Raw genomic sequence first — 13,651 nt, 5'->3', positions numbered from 1 at the left:
ACACAAGTTATTTCAACCTGAGGTTTGTGTCTGACAAACCAGCGGTCTTTAGTCCTGTAGCAGCAACTTTTTTGGGTCCAAGACTGTGGCCAAAAAAAGTACAGAATGATCCTTAGTTAAAAAGGTTCCTTGAAAACTTTCCTTCTATAGGAATGCACTATTTTGGCTGGCTTAAAGGCATTCATAACTATGGCATTTTTTATTAGTCACTTGGTCCTTCTGCTGCTGCAGTTAAAATAGATTAATACCCCTGGTGCACAGCCACTGCTACAAAACAGCTTTCCATGCTGCTCTGGAAACGAGACTGAAGCTACAGCTGCCACAGAGAGCATGGAAGACAGTGTTTATGCCAGGAGCAGCAGGTTATATTTAGACCCGATAGTCTGCAGTCAAATCTACATGTGTCCCAAATGAATGGGTCAAACCTAGCCTTATGCCCCTCACCCACATCCCTATCTGCCTACTGCCACACATAAACATAATCTCACATGGAGATATCCCATTGAATCACACAGAAACCTCCATTAAGGTACCTGGTTAAATCTGAAGCATTCATGTTGAAGAAATGCTAGGGCTGCAGACACCTCGGCACATACAGCGTTAGCTCACCTAAAGTTAGCTTTGTTGTTGTACAAAGCCTGTTCTGCTCCAGAATTCTCACTGGTATGTGAGCATGTGCCGCTGCGGTATGTAACTTTACTTGAAAGAATTGTTCAGAAGGTAACAATAGGGTAACAAACTGCAGTTTGTTATTCCGATTAGCACCCAGCAGCTAGTTTGCTCAGACCATACAAAGACTATTACAAAACTGTAACATTGGTGTAACACTGGATAGTGAGGCCAAGACTAATATGGATCAGATTCCTGCTCAAACATGTGTGGTGGTGATGTTTTTATTTTAGATATGATTATTGTGGTGATGTTCACAATAGAGGTGCAGCTAGCTGGAAGCTAAAAACACCAGCAGAGTTGACAGGAAATATGCTGAGTGGTGCCTGCTTAGGCCTGTGTGAACTGATGGTTGGGGGGCCTCAAGGAGGACTAGAGATAAAATGTGTTTCAGACAGAGAAAATCAGTGTCGCAGCAATGGACAGTAAGAGAAAAATAATGTGCGTTTGAACATGAAAGCACGTAAACCTATTTTAATAGACACCTAAAATAATACTATGAACTTGAAATTGAGCATAATATGGCCTCTTTCAGCTAGTGTCAGTCCAGAGGACGTTTGCTGAGCATCATTTAGCTTTGCATCTGTCTGTATTGACTACTGCTTTCAGAGGACTTAAAAAGAGCTTACACATGAACAGCTAAATCACAGGGAAATAAGTCACATTTATCTCCCAGTGAAGAAATTAAAGAGGTTGGTTTCCTTGCTGAATTAATGTGTGGGAAAATGATGTAGAAATGGATATTCCAAAAATACGGATATTAGCTATTACACACACATGCACAGTTACACACAAACAGCAGCTACCATGCAAGCATTGGCCTGAACATCAGGAGCTCAAGAACACTTCAACACGCGAATAAGAGGAACTGGGGATAGAACTGTCAAACCTGTGATCAATGGACAACCCGCACTACCTCCTGAGCCACAGCCCACACATTATTACTACTCAGTTTCTAGTTTGCTAAAAAAAGATCAAATACCCAAATTTCCTAAAATGTTTAACATTTCCTTTAATATAAACACATAACATAAAGAATGCAGTAAATGTGGTTTGCAAAGATTTGTGACTGAGTATGTGTACTATTATGAGTGGGAAGTTTACATTGAGAGGCAGAGAGAGGCAGTCCGTGTAAGAGACGTTAAATCATAGTATAGAATTGAGTCCAAAAGGCACAATTACAAATCTGTGTGCTACTTCAGCACAATGGACAGCACCATGGGTTCATCAATACACAGCACAACAATGAAACAGCCTCTGATGCTGCACTCTCTGTTACTAAAGGATGGAGAAGGGGGGTGGCAGAATAACAAGGGGTATGCATCCCCTCTCATCCCCCCTCAAATCATCTACTGACTGCACTTATTTCATATTAGATTTCTTCTTGTCATCTTAGTTTAGCATGTATTAATTATTGAGTCTCCTTTTTGTCATCACTCGGAACAAGCTTCAACAACTGGGAAGAAAACATTATAATGATCTGGTTTTCTTGAAAATCCATGCAGAATTCCAGGGACCTGTCAGCACTTGTCTTTGCAACCTCATTAACATGAATATCCCAAGGATATCCCCTTCTCTCTGTCTACTTCTCTCTGCGAGCAAAATAAATCTGCTCTGGCTCATATTTGCACGAAAATAGATTCCAGCAACAAACAAAAAACAATCTGCAAAATCCTTCTACAGACATCAAGGCAACTTGTGGTAATACAGTGAAACTTGCTAACTGCTGCTCACGCTGTTTGCTATCATAAGGCATAAAACACTGCAAGTGTATGAGAACCATTTTCATGACAACATGATAGTGTAAATGCAACATGGTAAACAATAGTAGGGTCAATATGATGTAATTAAATAAACAGATTGACAGCAGTTGATATTGTTAGCACTGTCCCATTGATGACTTGATCAGAGTGGATGTCACTGTGATTCGTCCTTCTACTATAATATTTCACATGCTTAATTCAGCACAATATTTTCGCAGCACTAATTCTATCAATACAGCATCAGAGTCATGCCATACTCTACATCTATTCTGTTGTCTAGTTAAATACAAATTTTGATCTCTCAAAACGAAATTAGTGTGGCTCCTTGCACCTTTCAGTGGAAGTCTGTGTCTTTTTAAATTAAAAAAATCTTCTCAAATGCCTCCTCACCTGCCCTGGTTGATGGCTCCAGGATCGGCCCCTGAACAGATATCCTCCATGACGTAGGGGTTCTGCTCACAACTGATGTTGAGTGTGGTGTAGTTGGGTTTACACACAGTGAGGAAGTAGGGTGTTGGATAGCCTGTCATTAGTTGGAGGATGTCGGTGATGAGGGCCGTGGCACAAAGACCGAATGCATGAACGCCTAAGGACAGAGGAGGATGACATGTAATGGTTGGCAAACAATGTTATCAAGTAAACAGGCTGAATGTAAAGCCAGAAGTAAAAACTCTAACACAGTCAGCCTTTAAGATGCATAGTTTCTATCATTGATGGACAAACAGTATAAAATTCACACAGACATAAGCAGTTAAACAGATAGTAGGACTTGCTTTATTTCTAATTCAAATATACATGAATACAAATTAAAACAACACAGTTTCGCTACAATGGTTGGTTTGGGTTGAGAAATCTTCACATAACATGACTAAAAGTAAAAAAGTAAAATTTGGTTCTTGCTCAGTGGAGAAGCTGAGCAACTGCCAAATATTTCCTCTGCCTAATGCTGCTAACAGAAAAAGCAGAAAAATATACTGATCAGTCAGTGGCCATACTTTCAGGCCAGTCTATAGAAAGAAAATAAATCAGTGTACCAACGAAGCGAACGGCTCTGCGTATAAAGGAGTTGAAGTTGCAGCCAGCAGCATTGATGTTAGCTTCAGCCCCAGCGCCACTCTTCCTCCGAGACAGACAGCAGAACAGGATGGCCTCGCCAATCATTATCTGTTAACACAATAACACATTGTTCACGTGTTTACAGGCAGAAGTGGCAGACATTTTCTCAAAGGGCATCTTATGCCAGCATGCACTGTGGAGAGGCAGATGACACCCTGGACTTCTTTTGGTCTAGCCAGTCAATTGTTTTTTTGTGATTATTTGTGATATTCATATATGCAACTTCATATTTTTACATCATACTTTTACATCAAGGTTGTAATCTGCGTGGTTTGGCTGGTTGATGTGGGCGGCGTCCCACAGCTTGACGCATCCATAGCCCTCCAAGACACGAGGTGTTGCAGTGGGAGATCTGACTATCTGCAACTATCTAAGATCACAGATCTTTTCATGAAAGGAAGGAAGGAGAACAACTCATGTATAAATGTATATAAATTTGAAAAGAGAAGAGAAGCAAACAATATATGAACATAAGAAATGGGAAGGCGGCTTCAGTGATGGACAGAGTGAGGGATTAGAAGTATAATACTGAAACAGACACACTCTGTATTGAAGAGTCTCACTAAACCAGGGTTTATTCTCTTGCAAAGTACAGCCAGTTTCTCTGCATTTGTCTTTGGAATTTAGATTATTTAGTTTCACTTACAGACAAGGGATTGCTATTGAGAGTCCTTCACATTTGATAATTTTTACTGTGTATTCAGTGCTGAGAATAAAAACATCTTGACCACAAAGACACTTAGCCCCTCCGCTAAAAGCCAAAGAGCTACAAACTGGGAAAGAATGGGTCAGCTGTCACGCTGACAGTTTGACAGGTCTTTTTTAAACAAACATTCATAATACACCAGATGTAAAACAGATGTTATTTCAATCAGGTTTAAGCATGAATGTTACATCAACTTTTTGAAGTATTAATAAAGCATCAGGTTGACAATTTTCACACAATGGGGCAACCTGTTAATTTAAAGGCAATAGGCTGACATGTTGAGTTAGCTCATTTTGACCATCAGTCTGCATGGTCTCAGCAGTGCTGCTTGTCATCTCGCTGTTATCAGTCTTATTTATTAATTCAAAACTTAAAAGTTCACAGCAGCAGTTCTACCAACCACAGCATCTATCTTTTTACTCATTCCAAAACTCAGCCAGTTCACCCAATATCTTCCACAGCCACATAGGCATGTCTTATGAGTTCATCAGAGGAACATGAACTGAGTTAGAGTAACTTCAACTAAAGTCAAACTCATTTTCCCATAAGCCTTGAGGGCAGGCAGGAGCTCTAACAGAGAGTGACAGTCAAAGCGCTTGATCGCTCAGCAGCCCGAGAGAGGCATCCTGATGTGAGGACAAAAAAGCCCCAGGTCTTCTTCTGCTACACACGTTGCTGGGAGATGGATCTCTCTGGAAGAGTGTATTATCAGCTGATATGAGGACTCTATTGATGTGTGAGGCAAAAAAAAAAAAAAAAACGTGCTATCAGAGGGGGCTGTATGAGATGTGCATGGCTCAGATCAGTGTTGGAGAGTTGAGTTGTCCTTTTTCTTGTTGGTTAGACAGCTCTGCTGCACATGTCGATAGTCACTTAACTTTAGATAGTGAGCTTATGGGAAGACACTGTGGTTTTAGCTCTTTGTGTCTCTCCTGCCAAAAATGACACTGCAACTTACTATGGACTCAGCCATTCACTGGTAATCATTTGAAGTGCCTGTGAGCTAAGAGACCTGGAGTTTTGGGGGGATTTTTTCCTCTTTGTGCCTTTTTTTAATGTTCAAGGCATTTTGGAGCCTGGCAGCCAGGAACATGGAAGGGAAAGAATAAGATTTTGATGAGAGAGCTCAACGTTGATGTTTCAAAATACTCTAAATATCAAGCTGGGAGGATCATGGTTGGTTTACGTTTTGGGAACGCTATCTGACTATAACAAACTCAGAGAGCCTGGCTATTACTATATGTTGCCTTCAGTTATACACATGCACTCAAAAGTAGAACAATTTTTCCCCTGGGTTTTGCTGCTCAGGTCATATAGAGGCTGTGCACAGCCTGAGAGGAGGCTCTGCAGACACTAACCTGGACTGAAAAGAAAAAACAAACAAACAAACAAAAAATCTACTCAATATCATATGCATGTTCTAGGGGGGAAGTCTAATCAAAGCTAAAGCAGGAAGACCAAAATTATATTGAAGTCTTGCAGTAATGTATTAAAATTCATTTAGTTTTGTGGTTTGGGGCTTGAATTTTCTTTGAATTTATCTCCCAAATAAAACCAAAGCTATCTGCATGGCTGGATTAATTAAATAATTTATTCATTCATTCATTCAACCTTTATTTTAACTTGGGAATACAGATGAGTAAAAAAACATTCACAAATGATCCTGGACACCACAAAACACAAATATAAAGCTTAGTTAGAAATGACAATAAAAAATAAAAATTATAAGGCCAATTGAGAAAAAATAATAAAACATTAGGAATAATAAAGCTGATGAATCAACTAAAACAAGAACAGCTAAAAGCATAAAAAAAAAAAAAGATGAAAGATTTCAATTACCCGAAGGATAAAAATGAGGTAGGCTTTAGATGAGGGGTGAGGAACCTCCAGCCTCAGACCATTTGATCCTCTGTTTTTTAGAATCCTTACTGCCATGTGACATCAGACGCCTTGCCAAACAGAAGCAGTTCCAGTCAATGCAGAGGTTAGTGTGATATGTTTTGTTCCACTGTGTTCCGTCCTACATGCACCGTCAAACCCCATCGAGAGAGATTCAGAAGTGGAGCATTTTACCTGCCTGAATTTGTTGTCTTGCTCAGTTTTACTAGTTTGGTCTTTTTGTTCTTGATTTTTGTGCCTCTACCATGGGTAAGTAGGATACATAGTTAAATGATGTCTTGTTATGTCTGTTTCAGTTGTGTTTATTGTTGGCTTGATCTACTCTGTGCAGCTTGGTGCAGCATCAAAAAAAAAAAGACTTGGTATGTATTCTCTGAGCAACTTGCTACTGAAATGCGTTGCAGTGTGCCAGGTGGAATTGCATGCATTGTCGAGAATGCCAGCGCTCACCTCCACCAGCCATGTCAAGACATTGATTTTGAGATTATCATAATCAATATTTTTAGCTCTGGTGGAAAACACAAATTTAGTTTTATCTGCATTGAGAACTAATTTATGGTTACTGAGTGTAACTTGGAAATCAGCAATGTCGTGTTGAAAAGACTTGACACCAGAATGTATATCATCCAGAATACGGTCCAAAATAGTATCGTCGGCATAAAGATGGATGTTACACCCAAGAAGCAATATCATCCCCATAAAGGGTTAACAGGACAGGTCCCAGAATTGAGCCCTGTTGGACACCTCTTGCATTTTGCACAAATTTAGATTAATCATTACCAATAATGACACACTGACTTCTGTTCATGAGGTAACTCTGCAACTGTACTGAATAATAAATAGAGCTGCGCAGTGTCTCTTTCTAACCAAATAATGTCATTTAAAACATGAGTGACAGCAGTGACAGTGCTGTGCTTTTCTCTAAAACCCGATTAGAATAGAATAGAATGTGCAATGATTTAAGTTGACTATTTAGAAGAGATTCCGGTATTTTTGCTCAGCAGCTTAGAAAAAGATCTATGGTTCTTAAGTTTGCATGTTCCATTGCCCTTATGTAAAGGAGTTTCATCAGCAGTATTCCAGACCTTATGAACCATACCAGTTAAAATTGAAATGTTATAAATGTGCTCTGAATATAATGAATAGAATTGGTGCAACAAGCTTTAAAAAAGCTGGGAGATGAATTCTTTACATTTCTAGCTATAGAGTAATGATTGCAATTTCCTATGACTGTAATGGTACCTTGAAGGTGTCCACACATCTTATGATACTTGATGTAGCACAGCATTAACACCAGTAATTATGGTGAATGCAGATAAACCAGGGGTTGAAGATCCTTCAGTGTCATTAAAGACTGCTGTTTGGGAACATTAAGCTTTCTCAGTTAACACAATGCCAATGGACAAAGTCAGGTGTTGCTGGTATTGTACAACTGTGATCGCGTATGTAGCTGTCTGAATGTCAGACTTGCTCACTCATTTAAGACAGCTTCACGAAAGCGTGAACATCACTGGTACAGGAAAAAAAAGAGTGGAGTGCAAACCCAGCTTCCCCTGGCGTTTAAGCACCCTCTCACTAACAATTCCAGCCAGGTCAAAGCAATACAAACACTTTATATAGCAGCGGATATGCAACCATACTCTGTTGTACTGTTGTTGAGAACACAGGTTTTAAAACAAATGCTGAAAGTAAGTTACATTACATTATTACCATTACAAAGTTTCCTCTCGTCATCCCTCTAATTTTAGCCAGCAGATCATACAAGCTACAGTTGTCTGCGACACGATCAGTCATGGTGGACATCTAGGGCTGCTGAGAGTTTCTTAACAGTAGCAGTGCACAACGTCACTCATGACTGGAACATGGAAAGCCAGGTTCTGCAATAGTCTGAAAACAAGTACAGTACAGTTCAAGTACATATTATTTTCTAAATGCTTCACCTTAATGCATATTTATTTAATATTCTTTTTAGTTATTTGAATAAATCAGCTGTGGTGAGAGGAGGAAATGAGATGGAAGAATTCACTGCATTCCAGAATGTTGATTAGATTGTTACAAATCATTTGAAAGCCTTGTTCTTACTCTTTCACATGAAAAATGGAAAACAGTGCAGTCAGTTTTATTTGTTATAGTGTACCACTCTCCTGGTCCTTATTTCGAATTTATATCTGAGTTCTCTGAGTTTTTATCAGGTTTAGTCCTTAAAACCGATAAGGTAATTATTGCAGGTGACTTTAATGTACATGTTGACACTGATAATGACAGCCTTAGCACTGCGTCAGAATGTACATGAACCTACTCACTGTTTTAACCACACCCTCGACCTTGTTCTGACATATGGCATTGAAATTGAAGACTTAATAGTCTCCTCACAGAATCCTCTTTTAGCGGACCATCATTTAATAACTTTTGAATTCCAGACTACCAGCCAGTAAGCAAAGATTCGTATATGAGACTCATGTCTGATAGTGCAGTAGCTAAATTGAAAGATGTGATCCCATCAGCATTTAATTCAATGCCATGTCTCAATACAACAAAGGACTCCTACGCTAACCTTAGTCCCTCCCAAATTGACTACCTGGTTGATAGTGCTACAGGTTCATTGCATATGACACTTGACTGTTGCCCCCCTAAAAATGAAGAATATAAAACAGAGGAGGTTAGCTCCATGGTATACCCCTCAAACCCGCAAATTAAAGCAAACTTCACAGAAAATAGAAAGGAAATGGCGTTCCACCAATTTGGAAGAATTTTGGTTCACCTGGTAAGACAGTCTTAAAATATACAGGAAAGCCCTTCGCAGTGCTAGGCCAGCCTATTACTCTGCGCTAATAGAGGAAAATAAGAACAATCCCAGGTTTCTCTTCAGCACTGTAGCCAGGCTGACAGAGAGCCATAATTCTGTTGAACCATGTATTCCTTTGGCTGTGAACAGTAATGACTTCATGAGCTTCTGTAATAATGAAATTCTTACTATTAGAGACAGAATTCATCAGCTCCTGCTGTCAACAGGTACTGTTTTGTCTTCAAACACCGAAACTGTAGAAACTGTTATTAAACCTGCCGCAGTTTAAGACTGTTTTTCACCTGTCAAACTTCACCAACTAATTTCAATACTTTCCTCATCAAAATCATCAACCTGTATTCTGAACCCCATCCTAACTTAAAGAAGTTTTACCTTTAATTGACTCTTCCTTATTAGATATGATCAATCTGTCTTTATCAACAGGCTATATACCACAGTCCTTTAAAGCAGCTGTAATAAAACCTCTATGTACAAAGTCAACTCTTGAGCCAGGGGTTTTAGCCAACTATAGACCGATATCCAACCTTCCGTTTCCCTCAAAAATTCTTGAGAAAGCACTTGCTCATCAGGTGCGCGACTTTCTACACATCAATAGATTATTTGAGGATTTCCAGTCAGGATTTCCAGTGCATCATAGCATAGAGACAGCACTGGTTAAAGTTACAAATTACCTTCTAATTACATCAGATAAAGGACTTGTCTCTGTACTAGTCTTATTAGATCTTAGTGCTGCATTTGACACCATTGACCATGACCAACACTTCATTGGCATTAAGGGAACTGCGCTAAGCTGCTTTAAATCCTACTTTTCAGATCGCTCTCATTTTGTACACGTTAATGACGACACTTCTTGCTTGCTAAAGTCAGCTACGGAGTTCCGCAGGGTTCTGTGCTTGGACCAATTCTATTCACCTCATATATGCTTCCTTTAGGGAACATTATCAGGAAGCACTCAATGAATTTTCATTGCTATGCAGATGATACCCAGCTATATTTATCAGTGAAGCCAGAAGAAACCAATCAGTTAATGAGACTACAAGCATGTCTTCAGGACATAAAGACCTGGATGACCTGCAATTTTCTAATGCTAAACTTGGACAAAACTGAAGTTATAGTACTAGGCTCTAAACATCTTAGAAACTCACTTTCTGATGACATAGCATTTATGGACGGCATTGCACTGGCCTCCAGCACCACTGTAAAGAATCTGGGAGTTATCTTTGATCAGGACATGTCCTTTCACTCCCATGTAAAATAAATTTCACGAACTGCCTTTTTTCACCTACGTAACATCGCAAAAATCAGGCACATTCTGTCTCAAAATGATGCAGAATAACTAGTCCATGCATTTGTAACTTCTAGGTTGGATTATTGCAATTGCTTACTATCAGGCTGCCCAAATTCGTTGCTGAATATTCTCCAGTTGCCCCAGAACGCTGCAGCACTTCTTCTGACAAAGTCAGGGAAGAGAGATCATATTTCTCCGATATAAGCATCTCTGCCCTGGCTCCCTTTAAAGCAGGCATCTCCAAACTATTCCACAAAGGGCCGAGTGGCTGAAGGTTTTCTTTCCAACCAAGCAGCAGCACACCTGACTTGACTCATTTCATCAGCTGATCTCAGTCTTCAGAGAGCTGATTGGTCAGACTTCGTGCTCTTGATTGGTTGGAGGAAAAACCTGCAGCCACACGGCCCTTTGTGGAATAGTTTGGAGATGCCTGCTTTAAAGTTTAGAATAGAATTTAAAATCCTCCTCCTTACTCACAAAGCCATAAATGGTAAGGCACCACCTTATCTTAAAGAGCTCATAGTGCCTTATTACCCCACTAGAACACTGCCTTCCCAGAATGTAGGCTTACTTATGGTTCCTAAAGTCTCAAAAAGCAGAACAGGAGCCAGAGCATTCAGCTATCAAGCTCCTCTCCTGTGGAACCATCTTCCAGTCTTTGTCCGGGAGGCAGACACTGTCTCTACATTTAAGAGTAGGCTTAAAACTTCCCTTTTTGATAAATCTTATAGTTAGGGCTGGCTCAGGCTTGCCCTGGACCAGCCCCAAGTTATGCTGCTATAGCATTAGACTGTCGGGGGGACCTCCAAAGATACACCAAGCTCCTCTCTCCTTCTCTCCCTATTCATCTGCACGCTTTCATGTCCTACCACAGCGTGTTACTAACTTAGCTTCTTCCCCGGAGCCTCTGTGCTTTTTCGTCTCGCAGGTTCCCATGGATAGTGGCTGAATCTGGATTGTGGATTACAGCTACGTCTCCTACCATAGCCCTGCCTGACATCCACTGCAACTGCTACTACTATCACTACATCCACTGTCATTGTTACTGTGATTGCATTTCTGTCTGTCTCTCTCTGTCTGTCTCTCGCTCTCTCTCTCTTGCTCGCTCTCTCTCATCCAACCGGTCAAGGCAGATGGCCACCCACCCAGAGCCTGGTCTGGCTGAGGTTTCTGCCTGTTAAAAGGAAGTTTTTCCTCGCCACTGTCACCAAGTGCTTGCTCATGAGGGAATTGTTGGGTCTCTGCAGGTAAAAGAGCTCGGCCTGTACCAGCTCTATATGGAAAGTGTCCTGAGACAACTTCTGTTGTGATTTGGCGCTATACAAATAAATTGAAATGAAAATTAAATGATGAACTGAATATGATTTAGGAATTAAAAACAAGTAAGGAAGAAAGTCCTGAGAACCAGGAATTGAGTTATTCTGTATTCTATATTTTATAGAAGATGCTTATTAACTACTGAGTTGAAAAAAAGACTTACAAAAATGCTCAACAGCTAATTCAGCATCTGGGAATTTAGATAGATACTACTATAAGTAGTTTGTACTTTGTGTGAAATGTCCCTTTAAGGTGAACAAAGACTGGAGGGAAGCGCGTCACAAAGCGGCAACTAGGAACAAAAAGAACAAACAGAAAAATGAAAAGATTGTTCAAGGAGAGACGGAGATAAAGAATACTGGCCGTGCTGTGTTGTTACTCTTAGTTGTCAGAAACTGTAATCAGGAAGGTAAAGTATTTAAAGTGTTTCCTGTTTTTTGTCAGCACAAAATGTTGTTGAGCTTGTGACTTCTCTATCAAAAGCAGCTTACTATGAACATGCCCTGTAGTTTGAATAAGGTAATGATTCATTGCTCTGCTTCAGAGGAGCTGCAGTAGTCCGGATGCAACATGAAACATGACTGAAGTCTGAACAAGGAGATGAGGAAGAGTTTGATATAATGAACACTGTAGTGGATAAGTGGGGTGGATTCATTACACCCTTCATTATAATCTCACTGTAAAGAAACGTTTCTTTTTTTCCTTGATTCTTCTTCTAAGGAAGTCATAACATGCTTCGTTGGCATACATGTGTTTGAGAAAGCCTGTCTGGCCTGAGGTAGACAGGATCATTCCTGGCCTGGAGAGGTCTGTCCTGCTGACCCACAGCTCAACTCAGACTTTCTGGATCTACTGTGTGAGGACAATTGTTGGTATCCCTATATTAGAAGGAGTCCTTGCCAAAGGCAAAAGCTTTTTATACTGTGGGTGTGTATTTGTGTAAAAACATTACTATACTCCAACTGAGTCTCCATGTACCCAGATGTGATAATTATTAGGAAAATTGAGACAGGTGTCAGACAATAAGATATAAACATATATAATAATAATAATAATTTATAATATATAAAAAAAAAATAGACTGTTAATATGTGTACTACTACTGTATATGTCTGTCTATATGTCTATATATCAGTATGACTATAGCTAGGTGTCTTGGTGTACATGAAAGCTGTTTCCATGGAAATGCAGCTGCCAAGGCATTGGCCATACAGAAGTGAAATACACCCTTTATCACATGGTAAAGGGTGTATTTCATTGTGCGAAATCTGCATAAAATTAGTGTCATAGGTTTCTGTTTCATCGTTTTCTTTCCCAAATGTTGGTTTCTAAACCTTACCGTGATGGCAGGTCCGGCGAAGGCCAGGCTGAGCAACATCAGCAGGGGGATGACCTCATGGTTGGGATCAATGTAGGGCAGGCTCAGGCTTCGGTCATGGCAGTTGAAGCCCGATTTCACTGGCTTGAACAAATCCGTCCACTCCAGAAAGTACAGACTGACCACAGACGATACCAGGATTGGCAGCTACCAGACAGAAAGACATAAATGTAAGGGAGTTCAAAGTCATAAACAGCTGAAGGGACTTTAACAGGTTCACAATGAATGACAATGAATAAATAAATAGCTGAACAGGCAGTGAATGCTGCACATGTCCTCATAACCCCATGGTTCATTGACCATACTAATTTGATTTGATAAAGAGAACGAAGGCATGGAAATTGTTTTCATGACCTAGGGGGTTGAGGATGGGACTGAGGGTGAAGGAAGATGTCAGCTCAGCTCTAAACTGCTGTATAAATTCTAGTACTAGTGTTGCTGTTTCCCACAAGCTATCTACCTCTGTGTCAGTGTCTCTCTGTCTTCTCTCTCTGTATCTTTAGTTTTCAGGCTTCAGTTTGCTGAACCATCGACCATGCGGGAACCTCTCTGTCTTGGCAGTTAGGACCTCATTCAGATGTTTGTGACAGAGATCCAGCCTCTGTTCTTCTCTCCCTCTCTCTATTTTACATTCTATCAATCTCTGTCTCTCCCTCTGTGTGTTTGTCTGTCTCTGTTTGTCTGTCTCCATTTTTCCTTATCCGAATTG

At 40.2% G+C, this 13,651-nt stretch overlaps 1 protein-coding gene across 2 annotated transcripts in view; it reads right to left on the bottom strand.

Moving 5' to 3' along the window:
- Positions 1 to 13,651, bottom strand: part of plppr4b (phospholipid phosphatase related 4b) — a 47,643-nt gene that overhangs the window by 16,038 nt on the left and 17,954 nt on the right. For both annotated transcript variants that reach the window (XR_013079379.1, XM_076761232.1), the window contains exons 2-4: positions 12,904 to 13,089; positions 3,467 to 3,596; positions 2,823 to 3,018 (exon numbers count right to left, since the gene is read on the bottom strand). Coding sequence is in view for 1 of the 2 variants with exons in the window: in XM_076761232.1 (XP_076617347.1) it covers positions 2,823 to 3,018; positions 3,467 to 3,596; positions 12,904 to 13,089 (512 nt within the window). In the remaining variant the exon portion in view is untranslated. The remainder of the gene's footprint in view (positions 1 to 2,822; positions 3,019 to 3,466; positions 3,597 to 12,903; positions 13,090 to 13,651) is intronic.

The sequence above is a fragment of the Chaetodon auriga genome, chromosome 21, assembly GCF_051107435.1.
Source record: "Chaetodon auriga isolate fChaAug3 chromosome 21, fChaAug3.hap1, whole genome shotgun sequence".
Classification (NCBI taxonomy): Eukaryota; Metazoa; Chordata; class Actinopteri; order Chaetodontiformes; family Chaetodontidae; genus Chaetodon; species Chaetodon auriga.
The sequence above is the reverse complement of the archived record's forward strand: the minus strand, read 5'-3'. Positions and strand labels throughout refer to the sequence as shown.